The 19,033-nt window shown below is 35.8% G+C and overlaps 1 protein-coding gene across 2 annotated transcripts in view; it reads left to right on the top strand.

Annotated features, from left to right (window-relative positions):
- The window catches only part of TAFA1 (TAFA chemokine like family member 1), a 597,419-nt gene extending 578,593 nt beyond the window's left edge, over positions 1-18,826 (top strand). For both annotated transcript variants that reach the window (XM_037040915.1, XM_037040914.1), the window contains exons 4-5: positions 12,540-12,664; positions 17,907-18,826. In XM_037040915.1, coding sequence (XP_036896810.1) covers positions 12,540-12,664; positions 17,907-17,924 — 143 coding nt within the window. In that variant the 3' untranslated portion in view covers positions 17,925-18,826. The remainder of the gene's footprint in view (positions 1-12,539; positions 12,665-17,906) is intronic.
- Positions 18,827-19,033: the final 207 nt, after the last annotated feature.

The raw sequence follows: 19,033 nt of genomic DNA on the forward strand, positions 1-19,033 counted from the left end.
GGCTTAAGGGGGGTGGATTTTGCTTTTCTCCCTTGCTATGGTTTTCTGAGGATGGGAGCCACTCTTCACAGTTGCCCAGCTTCCAGCCCAGTTCCTCAGTTTGCTGCTGGGACCACCTCCCCCGAGGCCATGCCCTTCTGTGACAGGCCAGTGCCTTCAATCCATCAGTAATGTTGTCCTTTAGATGCACCAATTCGGGGAAACTCACACACCGCCTTCTTGCTCTTTGCTGTCTTAGGTGCCTGATACTCTCAAAGTCTCTTCAGGGTAGTTTAGCTCTCCCACTGAGTTACGTGGGAGAGCTACGTGGGAGAGTTACGTGGGAATCTTGACAGGAATTGGGCTGAACCTATAGATTGCTTTGAGTAGGATGGACATTTTGATTATGTAAATTTTTTCTATCCATGAACATGGCATGTGCTTCCACTTAATTGTACATTCCTCAATTTCTTTCTTCAGTGTCTTAATTTTCTGAGTACAGGTCTCTTACATCTTTGGTTGGGCTTATCCCTAGGTACTTTATTATTTTTGAAAAACTTGTTAATGGGATTGCTTTGTTGATTTCAATTTCTGTTTTTCTAATTTATTTAATTGTTGTTCAAATGCAGTTTTCTGCCATTTACTCCCATCCCAGCCCACCCCTCCAGTGCTCCCCACCTCCTTCCCATTTCCACATCCCTTAGTTGTTGTCCATGTGTCCTTTATACTAGTTCCTTTAAGTCCTTCCCCTTTCTATTATTTTGTTATTGGCATATAAAAATGCCACTGATTTCTGAGTATTAATTTTGTATCCTGCTACTTTGCTGAGATCATTTATCAGTTCTTGTAGTTTCTTGGTGGACTGTTTAGGGTTTTCTATGTACAGGATCACATAAATCTAAGAAAAAGGAAGTTTTACTACTTCCTTTCCAATTTGTATGCTTCTTATTTCTTCTTCTTGTCTGATTGCTCTGGCTAGGACTTCCAGTACTGTGCTGAACAAGAGAAATGAAAGCAGACATCCCCGTCTTGTTCCTAATCATAAGGGAAACATTTATAGTTTTGCCCATTGAGTATGACTTTGGCAGTGAATTTGTCATATATGGCCTTTGTTATGTTTAGATATGTTCCTTTTATAGTACATACAATGGCTTAAAGATAGTTTATTCAATAAATGGTGTTGGGAAAATTGGATAGATATGTGCAGAAAGATAAAAGCAGGCTGCCTTCTTATACCACAAATAAGAATAAGTTTAAAATGGATCAGGACTTAAATGTTAGACCCCAAACCATAAAAATCTTAGAAGAAAACATAGGCAGCAGAATCTTGAACAATGCTTGTAGCAATATTTTTTCTGATATATCTCACCAGGCAAGGTTAACATGAGAAAAATGAACAAATGAGACTACATCAAATTAAAAAGTGCTTGCACAGCAAAATAAATCATTAGCAAAATAAAAAAAAAACAATCCACAGAATGGGGGAACATCTTTGCTGATACATCCGATAAGGAGTTAATATACACAATTTACAAAGTACTTACAAAACTCAACATCAAAAAACCAAACAACCCAATTTAAAAAAGGGCAGATTACCTGCATGGACACTTCTTGAAAAAGGACACACAGTTGGCCAATACACATATGAAAATATGTTCAATGTCGCTAATCATCAGAAAAATGAAAATTGAAACCTCAATGAAATATCATCTCACACCTGTCAGAATGGCCACCATCAATAAACCAACAAACACCAAGTGCTGGTGAGGATGTGGAGAAAGAGGAACTCTTTTGCACTTTGATGGGAATGAAGACTGTTGCAGCCACTGTGGAAAGTGGTATACATATTAATTCAATAAATTAAAAATGGATCTTCCTTCTGACCCAGCAACCCACTTCTGGGAATATATCCAAAGGAAACCAAAACATTAATTAGAAAGAACATAAGCACCCCTATGTACATTGCAATGTTATTTACAATTGCCAAGATATGAAAGCAGCAGACAAATGTCCATCAATAGATGAGTGGATAAAACAACTATGGATATTTACACAACGGAATACTACTCAGCTGTAAAAAAGAAGAAAATCTACCCTCTTCAACTGTATGGATGGACCTGGAGAACATTATGCTAATTGAAATAAGCCAGTCATAGAAAGACAAATACCATATGATTTCACTAATATGTGGAATCTAATGAACAAATTGACTTAACAAGAAAAATGAAGACAGACTCAGAGGTAAAGAGCAGGATGACAGCTAGTGTGGGGTTAGTTTAGAGGCTAGAGAGATTGAGCAAATAGGAAAAAGGACTCATGGACATGGACAACAGCGTAGTGATTGCTGAGGAGGGGGATGTAAGGGGACTAAAAAGTAATGTAAAAATACAATAAAGATTAAATTTGTAAAAAAAAGAATATAAGGAATGTAAATCTGGGGACTTATTTAATAATCATAATTCTTTTTAACCATATATAAAAATTATGTACCCATACAAATGCAAAACTACACTGAATTTAAATCCAAAATAAAACCGTCAATTTAGTGAAAATATGACTACATCCTGTGTGTGACTTATAAGTGGATAGGTTGATAGTGATACCACATACAGTTGTCTCCCCTCATCTAAGACAGATGCACTCCAAGACCACCAGTGGATTCCTGAAATCACTAATAGTACCAAACTTTATATGTACTTTTTCCTGTACATATATACTTATGATAAAGTTTAACTTAGAAATTAAACACTATAAGAGATTTAAAAAATAACTAATAATGAAATACAACAATTGTAGCAATATACATTTGATCCTTGAACAGTGGCAGTTTGATCTGTGCAGTCCCACTTACATGCAGATTTTTTCAATAAATGCTGTTAGTGTATTTTCAACCACAGTTGACTGCAAGTAACTGAAATTGCAGAAAGCAAAACCATAAGTAGGGACAACCATATTGGAAATTCAGAATAAGCCAGGGGCTCCAACCCAGGTGTCCAGCTTAAGAAGAACAATATTATTATTGGCAGGAATTAAGAGCATATCCCTGAGTTACCAAAAAATCTCTAAAAATTTCCTCTCACTAGAGTAGACAGTGTTTGTCAAAGAAGAAGAATGTGTACCCTTGACTTTTGATAAGACAAGTTGGACAAGCAAAAGATTATGTATTGTATATTCAAATTTTTGTGAGGTTAGCCATATATTTACATATGTATGTGCATATATATGTGTATATATATGTGTGTGTATATATATGTATGTATGTATGTGTGCGTGTGTGTGTGTGAATGAGATGAGGTCTGTCCAGAAAAAGTCAAATCATTGTTAATATAGTAAGAACGGTTTGTATGACATCAATGTAACCTGGCAGCCAAGGAGAGTGGACTGAAATGTGCATGTGTGAACAATGATGGCTTCACTGTACTAGTCAGTTGAGGCAGTAGATGCCGTTAAGCGAGCATGTGCACCGTGTGGCTGTTACATTCAAAATAACTGAGAAAAAAACAAAAATAAAATGACTAAGCAAGTAGAGCAGTGAATTTGTACCAAATTTTTCATTAAGTTTGGACATTCCTCTGCCAAAACTATTCAGATAATTCAGAAGGCTGCAGCTATGGGCAACTGGTGATTGACAGCTTCAACACAACAAAATGCCTGCTCATGCATCATGCCTCATGAAGTTTTTTGTGAAACATCAAATCACCCAGGTGACTCAGTGCCCCTATAGTCAAGATTTGGTGCCCTTGTAGCTTCAGGTTTTTCCCAAAACCAAAATCACTTTTCAAAGGGAAGAGATTTCAAACCACTGATGAGATTCAGGAAAATGCCATGAGGCAGCTGATGGCAATTGAGAGAACTGTGTGAAGTCCCAAGGTGCCTGCTTTGAAGGGGACTAAGATGTCATTGTTCTATGTACAATGTTACTTGTATCTTCTTCAATAAATGATACCTCTTAGACAGACCTTGTGTAAATATATATACACACACACAATATAATGTATAAAATTATATTTACTGCAATTATACAATTTTTGTTGATTTCTTTTTAAATATATTTTTTATTTATTTTAGAGAGGGGAAGGGAGGAAGAAGGAGAGGGAGAGAAACATCAATGTGTGGTTGCCTTTCATATGCTCCCTACCAGGGACCTGGCCTGCAACACAGGCATGTTCCCTAGATGGGGACTGAATTGGCTACCCTTTGATTCACAGGCTAGCACTGAATCCACTGAGCCATACCAGCCAGGGTTATTTTGTTGATTTCTTTGTTGTTAAATTATTATATCAATGAGAATTCGTACCACCATCACCCTGACAACCTAAATCATGTCCACATTTTAGTTTCTTTTATAGCACATTGTATCTTTTTTGCGCATTACAATTTGTTAGTATATATTATTGCATCATTACATTTAGTTTATATCTCCCATAAGAATAGAAACTGTGCCTATTTTATGCTTAGAACAGCAGTTAACAAATAGCTTTTGAATGAATTAAGGATAACTTTTGTCTTTAGATACTTTCAAGAAAACCCACCATTCAAGGAAATTGTATCATACTGGTTTTAAATACTGCCCAGTTCACAATTCACACTCTCACCTGCACCCTCACCAACATAAAATTGCCCAATTTGAAAAGCACTGAATAGTATTTGTACAGGAGAGCAATGCTAATAATTCTATCATCAGCTGTTATGACTTTGAAATATCTTGTAAATCTCACAAAAATATAGTTTAATCAGTAAAGAAATTAATATATGCATTCCAGAATTAGTATAAACTTCCATTAAAGGTAAAGTATTAACTCTTTAAAACAGCAATTGGATGGATGCAAACATAGCTAGCTGGATAGATGATACGTGAATAAATAATAGTAATAACTGCTGTATTTTGAGTAAAAAGTTTATTAGGTACTATGCTAAGTACTTTATCTCATGTAAAATTCATTATAACTAGTTGTGGTTTTAACTCTATTTATAACTCTGGATCCTGAGACCAGAACTGAGGAACTTTCCCAAGATATACTACCAGGAAATGGTGGTGTATAAATGCAAACCCAGTTTCTTCTAGTACATACCCAAGAGCTTAGAGTCTTAATCATTATACATGCCTCTATACCAGGTGTGTCAAACTCATTTTCACCATGGGCCACATCAGCCTCACAGTTGCCTTCAAATAGCCAAATGTAATATTAGGACTGTATAAATGTAACTATTCCTTAACAGTTAAGTGAGAGCTCAGGGTTTCTGCCAGGTTGAAACAAGGTCCCAGGCCAGATAAAACAAGGTGGAGGGCCTGGATTCAGCCTGCGGGCCTTGTGTTTGCCACCTGTGCTCTACATTAAATTCTATCCTTAAATGTGAGCTCACAGGAAAGAGGGAGTTTAGAATGACTGAGGGCAATGGTATTCAATGCATTTAATTTTCTGTTTGCTTTGATGAAGATAGAGAGTCACTGAAGGTTTCTTGAAAAAGAGCATTGTAACATAACACCTGTTCCAACAACCTGTGCAAAAGGGAGGCTAGAGAGCTGTCCCAGTCCATTAATGGAGGTCCATTGTTTTAAATTGCATGACAGGTTACAACAAAGGTGAGCTTGGAAATGTATCTTTATTGATGCACTTATAAACTACTTCTAGGAACATGAATGAAATGATATGTTCAACCATTTAATTTATGTTCAATCTCTCATAAATCAGAGAAGTGAGCTGAGAGTTGGGCATAATATTGAAAAACAATTATTTACGCTCTAACTTTGTAAAGAATTGCCTTTCTTGTTTTGGAGTGACTTTATTCCTTAGAGTAATAAAAATGATGATGATGACAATAAATGATTATAGCTAATATAATCAATAAATATTGTACATTTACTAAAGCCAGAAACTGCTCAGTGCTTCGACCATTTCTCATGTAATTCCCACTATTCTTTTATATAGGTACTATTTTCTCTTTTTATTTTATTTTTATTAATTAATTTATTTTGAAATTGAAAACCAGTCTTGAGCTACTCTGTGTATTTCAAAGATGAATGCAGTGTGATCCCTGTCCTCAAGGAAGTACTTCACTGCTTGGTGAGTAAGCTAATAATTGAGTCCAATGTGGTTAGGGTTACTGTTAATGTAGTTGAGTTTCTGGTCATAATGCTTCCTCAGCTGCAAATCTGCCCTTCTTCACAATCGTAGAGTATGCATCTAAAATCAAGACCTTATCCTGTCTCCATTTGAATGCTATGGCATTTCATCTGCTTGCTTATTTCTTCTTCCATCTTATACATCACTGCAAAGTTCATCTTCCCTATCCACTGCTGTAATCAGATCTTCCCTTTGCTCACCAAATATGAATAATTTCTTTAGTGATTTACCACCCTTTAAAAAATAAAAATGAAGTTAACAGAGAAAAGCCCAATCCCCTTGCTTTCCAAACTTTATTAAGGTTTTCTCTTCCTACTCTCCACTGTGAACCTGCTCTTCCGGCCCAATGAGAGGTTTGCGGCTGCAGCAGTACTCCACTCATTTATGCTCTCTGACCATACATAATTCATTCCTCAATGCCAATAGAGCCCATGTTGAGACATGTTGAGCTAAAGTGTAAGTTCTAGGGGCAGGGCAGTGTCATGTTCATTGTTTTACAGTCTTTGCAAATTGGGCAGTGCTTTGAGTATAGAATGTGCTGAATTGAGACTTAATCATTTTTATTGAAATTATACAAATGGACCACAGTTCTTAGACATTATAATGTGTATTTGCTATATTTATTAAGGTTATTACATATTAGTACCTTGATCTGTTCTCACAGGAAAATGCCTCAAAGTAAAAGACAACAATAAAATAAAAGGGATTTCTGTCCTATTTATGATTTATCTTTGAAAGATGGATAGATTCTCCTTTTCAGTCTCTCTTTTCTTCTCTACAACAGTGTGACCTGGTATAAGGGTGAAATCAAGATACATGATTAAAGTGGCTTTAGTGATTTTAAGAATCTCTCAGGGAAAGATGAACATTCTTTAAAAAGTTGAAGATCAGCTATTTTCCTGAAAATGGCACAGTCGTTGTGCAAATCCCAGGACCCCAGGGTTAAAAGTGACTTTAAGACCCTCTTTTGTAATCACCACAGATAAGAGAGAATCTGTTTTGCAAATGATGTTTAATTAACTCATTCTTTTGGAGAAAAGTCATTACAGAATTATATATCTACCTCACAATTTTCTAATGTCTTCAAAACTTTTCGCCAGTGGAAATTTTATGAAACCCCAATATGTGTAGCTCAAACTAGGAATAACTAAGTGTAATATAAACTGCCTTCTTGCCCAAATTATTATTTTTTTTTATTGTTGTTCAAGTTCGGTTGTCTCCATTTTCACCCCACCACACAACCTCCCACACCCATTCCCACCTCCCACCCTCAAACCTACTTCCTTTGGTTTTGTCCATATGTCTTTTATACCTGTTCCTTGATGGACCTTCCCCTATTTCCCCCCACTTTCCTTCTCCCCCCTCCCCTCTGGTTATTTTCAGTTTGTTCTTAATTTTAATATTTCTGGTTATAATTTGCTGGCTTGTTTGTTTTGTTGATTAAGTTCAACTTATAGGTGAGATAATATGGTATTTTTCTTTCACCTCCTGGCTTATTTCACTTATGGTGATGCTCTCCCATTCCATCTGTGCTGTACTGAAGGGTAGGAGCTCCTTCTTTCTTTCTGCTGCATAGTATTCCATTGTGTAACCACACCATAGTTTTTTAATTTACTCATTTACTGGTGGGCATTTATGTCGCTTCCAGTACTTGGCTATTGTGAATTGTGCTGCTATGAACATTGAGATGCATAAGTTCTTTTGGATTCGTGTTTCAGGATTCTTAGGGTATAATCCCAGCAGCAGTATTTCTGGGTCAAAAAGCAGTTCCATTTTTAGTTTTCTGAGAAAATTCCACATTGTTTTCCACAGTGGCTGCACCAGTCTGCATTCCCACCAACAGTGCACTACATAAATATAAAGAATTCACAGGACTCTACTCTGGGATGACAATCTGATTTTAAAAATGGGCAAAGGATTTGAACAGACACGTCTTTAAGGAGGACATAATGAAGACAAACAGTCATATGAAAGGACGCTCAGCATCACTAGCCATCAGAAAGATGCAAATTAAAACCACAAGGGGATACCACTTCACAAAAGTCAGAATAGCCATCATAAACAAATCAATAAAAAACAAAATATACAAAGAACTCACTCGACTTCACTCAAAGAAGATGAGCAACCCAATTAAAAAATGGGCAAAGGACTTGAACAGACATTTATCCAAGGAGGACATACAGATGATCCACAGACACATGAAAAGATGCTCGATATCGCTAGCTATCAGAGGGTTGCAAATTAAAAACACAATGAGATACCACTTAACACCAGTCAGAATGGCTACCATGAACAAAGAAACAAACAACAAGTGCTGGAGAAGTTGTGGGGAAAAGGGGACCCAAGTTCACTGTTGGTGGGATTTCAGACTGGTACAACCAATATGGAAAACAGTATGGAACTTTCCAAGAAAAATAAAAATGAACATGCCTTTTGACCCAGCAATTCCACTATTAGGAGTATATCCTAAGAACCCTGAAACACCAATCCAAAAGAACCTACGCACCCTGATGTTCATAGCAGCACAATTTACAAAAGCCAAGAGTTGGAAGCAACCTAGATGCCCATCAGTAAATGACTGGATCAAAAAGCTATGGTACATTTACACAATGGAATTCTATGCTGCAGAAAGGAAGAAGGAGCTCCTGCCTTTTGCAACATCATGGATGAAACTGGAAAGCATTATGCTGAGTGAAATAAGCCAGGTGGTGGAAGACAAATACCATATGATCTCACCTTTAACAGGAATCTAAACAACAAAACAAATAAGCAAGCAAAATATGACCAATGACACTCAAATACGGAACAGGCTGACAGGGTCCAGAGGGGAGAGGGGAGAAAATCATAGGGGAAAAGGGGAGGGACTCACGTGAATAAGTATAAAGGACACGTACAATAATTAAGGTGGGGGCGGAAATAGGAGGGAGGTGGGGAGCACGGGGGATGAGGGCAGGGCTGGGAATATAAAACAGAAAACTACTTGAATAAGAATTAAAAATAAATAAATAAATAAATAAAACAAGTGTTTGAGAGGTTGTGGAGAAAAGGGTACCCAAATTATTTTTAAGTAAATTTAATTTTACAGGAAACTAAATGTACCCTCAATATTACTTTTCCATAAGTATGTTGACTTGGGATTTAGTTCTATATTAGTATAGCAGCTAGAATTTATTCATTCACTCAGAAGTCAATAAATGCTTTGTTGCAGTTCCTTGAATCCTGAACACAAAACTAGAATGAATTGACATTATAATGATGGAAAACATGGGTTTTGTGATATAATATTCTCAAAGTACCAAATATCAAAACATATGAAAAGCATATAAAAAGTCAATTATCATTTTTATTATTGTACTGACCATTATAATCTGAGACATCTAAAAAATTAAGTATTTAAATTTTTTTATTATAAGTATATCCCTCAAAATATTACAAAAATAGTTAGATAACATTAATATTACTTCCTTTTATTAATTTGAAGGTTTTAGGTAGCTTCCAGTTTGGTAGAAGAGGAGGCAATTTTTAAATCCTCTCTTTGTGAATTTTTTAAAGATATTCCAGCAAATACAAGTTTTTGAAAATGATTAGGATTAAACATCAATGTTTTATCTCAAGCACAAAGATTACATATATAATATACATTATATATGTTATATATATTATATATGTAATATATATTATATATGTTATACATTATATGTGTAATATATATTATATGTGTGTGATATGTATATTATATATGTGTATATATCATGTAGTGCACAAATCAGAAACAAAATAAATGCAATGGCATCTTTAGAAAAGCGAGAATGAACTGGGTTCTGATAAGCCAGAGGCAGTACCAAGTCACAAAACTCTACTTGGAGAGGCAGCTGTAATGAGAATTTTTAGAGTACATAGGCAAGGCTGAAGACATTTTTATTCTTAGAAAGCCTTTTATTTTTCCCTATGAATCAGCAGATCTTTACAACCTTGAATTACAAGGGATATGTGGTTTTTGAAATGTATTCTTTTTCTGACTATCTACATTGTCATTTAGAAGATAATCATGTTTCAGAGAGAGAGGAACTCTTTTGTTAGCTTGCAATGAAGTAGGTTACTTTGGAGAGGGCAGAGGGAAACCTAAAAAAAGGAACAGTGTCCTCTGTGAGTAGGCTGAACCCTGGCTGGCTGTCATTTTTTTTTCCCATGCAGAAAAATGAGGAAAGGGTGATGAAATGCTTAACTGGAGACTGTTGGTAAAGAGAGTTACCCCTCAGAGCTAAGATCAGAGGGTTTCCATTCTCAAAGGTGTAGATTCAGGGCATTGATACTGAAATATTAGAGAGGCTTTCAGGGAACAGCATAGCTAATATGGCAGGTTGAGCACTAGCAAAAGGGAACTTCAGATTACAGGCTCTCAATAAATACTGCCAACGCTGGCTTTTCTCTTACATGACCCAAAGCTGTGTGATTTACTGTTGATCCCTTTCAGCACTGTGTATGTTTTTCCTGCTGCCAAAATATATGTCTCTCTTATTTAATATTGTCACCTATCAATTCACATGAATAAGTACTGTTTTACCCATGACCAGAATCTTTCCCTATGCCCTGTCCAGGTGCACAGCACTGCTGTTAAAAAATGAAAATATTCAGAGCTCTCACAATAATTTTATACCCTGTGGAGGATTTGCGTTTTCTGTTATTACCGTGTTTTATGAAAATATCACACTGACTTGCATATGGATGAAACTATTTTAAAGATTTTACATCCTATATTTGGTTGCATATCTGATGAAGTTACATATTACATGATTTGGTCTGATCCACATGTAAAGCTTCAGTCAAATATAAGCAAAATTACTAATAAAAAAAGCCTTAACTTCTCATACACTAGAGTAGACATCATTTTGCATATATAACCCTGCATAGTGATTTTTACTCAAAGATTGAGGAAGAAGGGATTCTGAAGGAGGGAAAGACTAAAGTAGGAAAAGTATAGGAGGAAAACCTGAATGCAGATAGATATCTGGGTGTTTGAACTACTCTACTTCTAAGTTAGCAAGCTAATCCTCTAATGAAGGCAGTATGGAAAGAGAATTTTAATGTACTCCTGCATCACCATAGGGTTTTCTCCATTCTGTTTTATTTTATTTTATTTTTATTTTAGAAGTAGAGGAAAGAAGGGAGGAGAGGGAGAGAAACAGTAATGTGAGAGAGAAATATCAATTGGCAGCCTTCTGTACATGCCTAAACTAGGGACCAAATCTGCAACCCAGGCATGTGCCCTAACTGGGTATCAAACTGGTGACCTTTCACTTTGTGGGATGAAGCCCAACAAACTGAGCCACACTGGCTGGTGCTCCATCCCATTTTCTTATTAATTCTCTGTGATGTTAACAGGTGTCTTTTTGTTTCCTTGTTGTTGTGAGAATGAAGCATCATGGTAGAGACTCATCTTTGCCATGTCAGGAATTGAATGGTGATGATGTAAAGGACTAGATTTCCAGCCCAATGCAAAGCAGTCAATCAGAAAGTATCACAATAAAAGCCTTTGTTGAAAAAGTCAAGGAGCATTTGTGTAAAACTAATGCCTTGAGGAGCTTTGGAAATAACTGATGCATGTACGGAAATAGCTTTTCACTCAAGGCATCAAGAAAAATGTGAGCATCTTGATTTGAACTGAGTGAATCTAATCATTGGTTTTATAAAATCTCATTATCAAAAACAGTGTGCTGTAAATACATTCCCTAAATCCATTGCCAACTTCCTATTGTGGTCAACCTTGATACCACCTTGGAATACAGGGCTGTCTTATCAGGGACTCAACTTTTGAAAGTCTCAACCATGCGATATCAAACATATTAAAAAGAAACCACAACCTGTGTCAAATATATTTTGACTGTAAACAAATATTTGGATTTACTATTACTCTTTTTATTACTTTATAGGTTTTCTTTTGTACTTTTAGTCAATTCATTTTTTTTTCTTTTGGTAGGCCTCTAAAATTCTCAAAGGCCTTAGGCTGAGGGATAATCCCTAATGCTGGGTGAATAAACTGGCCTTTCTGAAAAGAATAGCTCAGTCATTCTGAACAGCATTTAGAAATTTGTCCCCCTCACTGGAAAGATATAGTGAACAATTTTGGTTTATAAAAAATAACGGAATAAAGTCTTCCAATAGGCAAGTCTTTCCAGTCCATATGATTCTATCAGACTGGGTTTTTTTTTCTTTTTTTGACAAAATGCTGCTTGATGAAACTAGAGAACATAATTATATTTGCATTGTAAAACTTATAAATTAAAATCTTATTCTTCTAAATAGGGTGTTCTTAGCCAGTTATGGATGGTTAAAGAGGACTTCACTTCAGTGAGAAATCACATCTGCAGAGGAACACAACAGCAATGCCCAGGTTGTCTGAACAAACGCAAACACTTGTTTTCTGCTTCTGTACAGCCTCCATCGTGATTGGGAAATGGTGGTGTGAGATGGAGCCTTGTCTCGAAGGAGAAGAATGTAAGACACTCCCTGATAATTCTGGATGGATGTGTGCTACCGGCAATAAAATTAAGACCACAAGAGTAAGTTCACTTATTTCTAATGTCTTGCGAATGATACTAACTATAGTTTTCCTTTGCGTTGTACAAAGATCACTCAGGGAAGCTTCGAACAGGAAAGAAAAGGCCTTTTCCCTTATAGAAAGCATTCTTTACCATCTTGACCAGTGTTTATCCACCAACCAGAACTTAGAGATTGAAGTTAAGTTTTCTACACTGAGCAGTCCAGTGTTTCTGCTACTGGCTCATAAATACAGCTACATTTCAGTGAAGCAATTATTTGGATAATTCATCCAACATCTATGGTGCTCATAATAGATAATAAAATGAAGATGTTGTGTAATTTGTCCACATAGTTTGTTGAAATAGTTTACATTTAAGTAAACTATTCCTTTTAAGGAATCCTCTCATGATCTTATAGGAAAATGAAAGGTTTCTGTGATGTAAATAATCATTCCCTGATTACTCTGGTTAAATCGGAAGTTGTGTTCAAAATGTATACCAACCTGTACTGTCAGACTACCAACCCATCAGGATTTGTGTCATAATGCTAGAGCAGGATGAAGAGGTCCAGCTAGGCCAGCCATTGACCTTCTGTACACTGGACCATAAGAAAGTCTAAGGGTCCTAAAGGGCGGGTTGGATGCTCACAACACTTAAGGCAATATTTCTTTACTAGTACAAAGTTATGTTACTATTTTAACAATCAGTATGACCACATATATGTGCATCATGTGAATATCAGCCCTTTTGTGTGTGTATATAGTTTAATGTATTGTATGTTTTTTAAAGGAAGTTCCACCAATTATACATCTCAATATTCTGACCTTGTAATCTTCCAAAAGAGTGACTCAAACTTAAATAAAGCAATTCTGATTCTAATTTCTGTAATATGAATCATAACTTGATCTTCTTAGTACTATCTTTTCAAAAATTAAAATTGGTTCTTGCAGCTCTGTGATATAGAAAACAAAATAACGTTTCATAATATCATATTAAATGCTTAATTTTTCACATATAAAATGGGTTGAGATATTTGCGTGTCAAATTTAGTTTCCTATATTAATCACTTTAGCTAGTAAATGGCCATACCTCCCTGGCTTGCAGCCAAGAGATTTCTGAATCACCCTACTTTAATATACATTTTTAAGTACCCAAGAAGTTCAGCTTGGATTATTTTATTTCATTTTAATGAAACACCTACAAAAATAAGCCCAGTTTCTGCAAATTATCCACAAAATTATCCATTTAATTACCCAGTACTGTTTGGGTTTCAGGTTTTCCTTTGGTTGCAATTTGCTGAAAATGATTTTACTAAGTAATTTGAAGATGCTCATACAAGTTATTTTTAAACTACCCTGAATTGTGGCCAGTGTAATTAGAGAAGTATGATTGAAATCTGATGAACATTATTTTAAACATGTTGCTGATTTACAGGGTGGGCAAAAGTAGTTTACAGTTGTGAGTACGTGGAACAGAGTTTATTCTTGCATGATTATTTATTGATTATTGTATTGTTTATTTGTGTTACAACCATAAACCTACTTCTGACCACCCCTGTATTTTCTGCTAAATCTCTGTTTTCTATTCCAAATGATAACTGATTACCCTTTATTGATGGTAATCCCTGCTCTCATGGTGCCTCCAGACTTGAAACTCAGTAAAGAACAACATGCAAGTCAGGTTATTTCCAGATTTAAATAGGTAAAATTCCAAGAGTACCTATGAGGAGACTCTTTGGAAGCTAGAACATAAACAAAAACAAAACACAGAAATTGTTGATGCTATCTTTGTGTGACCTATGTGACTTGCTTCAATTCAGCCTCCATAGAGTATATTTTAAAAGCATAGAGCATGTAGTAAATACGTCCTAGATATTTTGCAACATCACAGAAGCACAGTGCAGTATCTGATCACTATAATAGAGGCTGGAGCACACTGTATCTGCTAGTGCCCTAGGTGGGCTGAATGTAGCCCAGACAGTTGAGTGTAGAAAAGAAATAATTCTCCTTTGCCACAGGTTTGAAAGCAAAGATGTACCTGTTCTGATGTGTGTATCTAATTCAAGCAAGGAAATGAGAAACTATTCTACAGCTTTTGAGGGGCACATCAGTCAACTGAGAATTCTCAAGTCTGTCTTTAGAGAAGGAAAAAGAAAACACTAGAAAAAGCTGTACTTTTTAAATTTTTAGAGGACTCAGACATTTCTATTGACTTACAATCCCTGTCCCCACTTATATCAAGAAATGCATAATAAAATAAACACTTTTAAATACAAAGGTACCAATTAAGTCCAGATGATACATACAGGATCTTTCCATTATGTATAAATGACATGCCAACAACAGTCTTTAGATCATATGCTCTGAGAATGTGTTTTATATCAATTTTTCTAGTATGCCCTATGCATTTTTCCTCATTAGAGAATGATGTGTCTACTCACTTCAAACACTGACTCTACCAATTTAAATTTTGAAAGAGTTTAATTCACAGATGTACTTCAATTTGAATAACATGTTTTTATTTTTGTTTTTACCTAAGAGGTGATCTTTAGGATAAAAAAAATCTTCCAGTTCCTATCAAAATGAAAGGGGAAATAAAGAAAAATCACCTTTTTTGTTCTTATGTGTAAGATTGATTCAAATTTTCAAAGAGAATGCTCTCTGGAGAAAAATAAAGAAACATACCCAGATTGTTAATGACAAACTGAGGGTTTACTTTATACATTATTTTTAAAATTAACTCCAATGTAAAAACATTTGCAAGTAAGATTCCTGGCACATCATTGTTTTCCCCTATGTAGGTTTTTAAAAACTTTCCTGTTAGAGAGATTACTTCCCAAATAATCCTCCTAAACCAAAATTCTCAGCGGTCTTTTAAGCGTAGATGAAAGATGCCTCAAAGTATAGTCTAATTCATATCCTTGTGTTTTTTTTTTTGAAAGGGGTAGAAAGTAGAAATTCATTGCTTCATTTAGACATGCAGACAGCCCAGATTGAGAAGTAGCCAAGGTAAGAGGCCACACTCTAATGGTAAATGATAAGTGTTAGAAAATTTGATCTCAGTGACAATATAACACAAAGAAGCAAAGTAAATAGAATTAGACAAAGGCTTTCCTTTTAGGAGACTTGAAAGAATAAATCTTAGGGAAAGAGGAAGCTTCCTGAATCAATGCCACCTACGGAAGCTTCCAGTAGAATAAAGCTGGTGACAGACACCCTCCTGAAGAGGTGCTTGGTTTTCTGGATGAAGTGCCATGGCTAAATTTTAACCCTGTCCCTGCTTGATCATTGTTTCAATTGTTTTATTAAAATTACTTTATTGGTAGTTTACAGCAAGACTAATGTACTTAAATATTAACTAGAAAAAAATGTCCTATGGTTTTAGATACCTACTGGTCTATTTCTTTTCTTTAAACTCATATAGTTGAAAGGCAATAGCTCATGCATCCAGGAACAAATCTATATACTGTGTATTCAGTAACATTGGCTTTCTTTAGAAAGACATACCTCTCCATAAAGGAAATAAGTTGTTTGACACAGCTGTAATAATTCACAGGTAAAAAGTGAACATTGGTTGTTTGGGGATAAAAAGAAGAAGGAAATGAAATGAACAGAAAATCTATACAAGTCACTTGGAAAGAAAAATAAGCAGATTAAAATAGAACACAATCTGGTATAGTACCTGGAAAAGTATTGTGCAACTTTGGGCTTCCTACAACCCAGTGTGTTAATGACTTTCAGAGAGTGAAAAAATAAAGTTAGTTCACAATGCAGAACCAAATTTCATCCCCTAACAGGGTGAATGGACAGAACTCAGATTGCACACATAACCACTAATGCCATCTGGCCAGTTCCCTGTTTTCTGTGATCAACTCAACACAAATCCACCACAATCCTTTGTTCATTAGTCTCTTGGGCCCATCCCACTAATGGTGATTCTGAATTTGCTTATCTCCATGATATACATGTTTTATTATTGAAGGTAAAGTACTAGCTTTGACATACTTCAGTTTTTTTCAATCAAAATCCCACTAGGTGTGAAGTGCTCTGAGGGCCTTTACAATCATGATCTCTATTTCATTTTGCATGAACTGTCTTTAAAATAGAGGAGTTAGAGGTGTGGCAAGAGAGAGGCAGGAAGAAAGAAAGAGATGGATGGGTATCTGGAGATTGCAGAAAGAAAGAATGAACCAGCTTATGCTAGCACAATATCACAATTGCCCCTGGCTCCAAGTGAACTCATTCAGTTCTTTAGCCAATAAATATGTTTAAGCCTCTACTCTGTAAAGGTAGTGTGTAAAGGTCTTGAGGATGTGATGGTAGACATGACAGAATACCTGGTCTTCCATGGGGGACAGGGCCCGAGGGTGAATGGTGTGATGCTAGAAATAAAAAAATGGTGATTTTTGTGAATATCACTTTCTCCCTCCTTTGGTGAAAAAGAAGACAATGAAAACAGAAGGTTATGTATGCCACTGGAATGTAGGAAACAAAGGTTTGGCAGCATTTGTTATTTATATACTAAGAAGATACAAAAAGTGTGTGAAGATTTTTCACACATTCTACTCCTGGCCCAACCAACTTTTAAATGTAGACTTTTATTATTGTTTCTACCCGGCCCTGAAAACTTCAAGTATACTCCTAAGTATACTCCCTGGACTCAGACACTGAATTTATAAGAAAAATGCCTTATGCTCTAAATACCTTGGCAATGACTTCACCTTATGCCACTCCTCTATATTTTACCACAGGCCAACATGACAAAAATATGGAGTGACCTACTCAATTCAAGTTCTCATCAGACACAGTACTGACAGTGTTATATGCAGAACCCAGCCCAAAATTGAAACATGGGGCCCCTTTTTAAAAAATTACTAATAATTTCAAAATGGCAACAAGAGGTCATTAAGCCAAGTGTGGGACCTTTTCAGCACAGGGCTTTGTGTAACTGCATAGGTCTCATGTCTATGAAATCAGTTCTGGTCATAGGAACTGATTTCATAGACATGGCTCTAAAACTGTCTCCTTAGTGTGGCAAAATTCATTTAATAAGTTGATAAAATATACAGTAGTCTGTTGATATGCTTTGATCACCACTTGAGAACTATTGTTCTAGACATTAATATTTTTTTACTTCAGGTTGCTTGAAAGAAGCAACATCCTAAAAATTCAAAATGTTCTCAGTTTTCAACCTCATCACCTTTCTTTGTGCCTTCATTTTTTTTTCTTTTTTCCCTGAAATTTCTTTCTTTCTTTGGTTACAGATCCACCCAAGAACCTAACAGAAGCATTTGTTGTAGTAATACAGGAAAATCAACTCTGCGGAAAATACATTTTAAGAATTTAAAACATCTAGCACATTACAAGCCAAATGGATTTATTTGCACTTTGACTCATTACCAGATAATCACAGTACTTTAACTGTGTGTCATGAAATATCCTATAGTGGGAAGACCAGAGTTTTTGACCAACATCATGGAAAGTGGGTTTTTAAAAGATTTTCTCAATGAAAATTTTGGGGATTATGAAGAATGATCAACTGTCTTCTAATTTGGATCTATAGTTACTTTGTACTATTTCAAATATATGTATATATAATATTTTGAAATATTATATATTCTCTTCAAGATATGATCTACCACAGTTTGAGGCACCTGGTGTATCTCTCTGAATTTTGGATGCTTTGTTCTGTTTCCTTTTGTCGTCATTTTTTTTTTCTATTGGCAAGGAAGATGTGCCCCTTTGAGAGTTCAGCGGGGCACTTGCACTGGAAGGCCAGCTACAGGTGGACTCCTGGAATCTGAGGCATCATAATACTGAATCAAGAGCTTCCTTCTGTTTCTACCAGATGCCCAAGGAAGCAAGTGACCTGTTTTATTGCTTTCTGCCCTGTGTGATATTAGCATGCAAGCTTGGCTTACATAACCATACTTTATAGTCAATTGATATATAATAACTGTTTTAACCTCTTCCAGGAAAATATTTTTAGAACTACTAGCTTCCACACAAAAAAGAAAGAGAGGACGTTAGAGGGAGCTACTCCACCATGCTGTTAACTCTGGCAGAGTTGTGGTAGAATATGGATCCCTGTATTAGTAAGTCCTGTAAATACAATGTCTGGAGGCTCTGTATAACTGTCCTAGACTGCAGAAATGCACTCTGATTAAGCCCAAAGTTTGGCATCATTAAGTACTTAGCGCTGTAGCAACAAGTCTTATCATAGCATCATTTTCTATTTTGATTTGCTTTTTCTAAGAGTATTCAGATCTCTTCTGGTGAACTAGGAAGACCATTAAAGCAATTGGGTTTCAGAATAATCTATGTGACCAAATGTTGGATGGCCCTATTAAAGTGGTAAATAACTTCTTTCTAGACTTACTTGTCCTCTTTG

This window comes from Sturnira hondurensis, unplaced genomic scaffold (genome assembly GCF_014824575.4).
Source record: "Sturnira hondurensis isolate 20B ecotype Veracruz unplaced genomic scaffold, ASM1482457v3 Scaffold0002840, whole genome shotgun sequence".
Lineage (NCBI taxonomy): Eukaryota > Metazoa > Chordata > Mammalia > Chiroptera > Phyllostomidae > Sturnira > Sturnira hondurensis.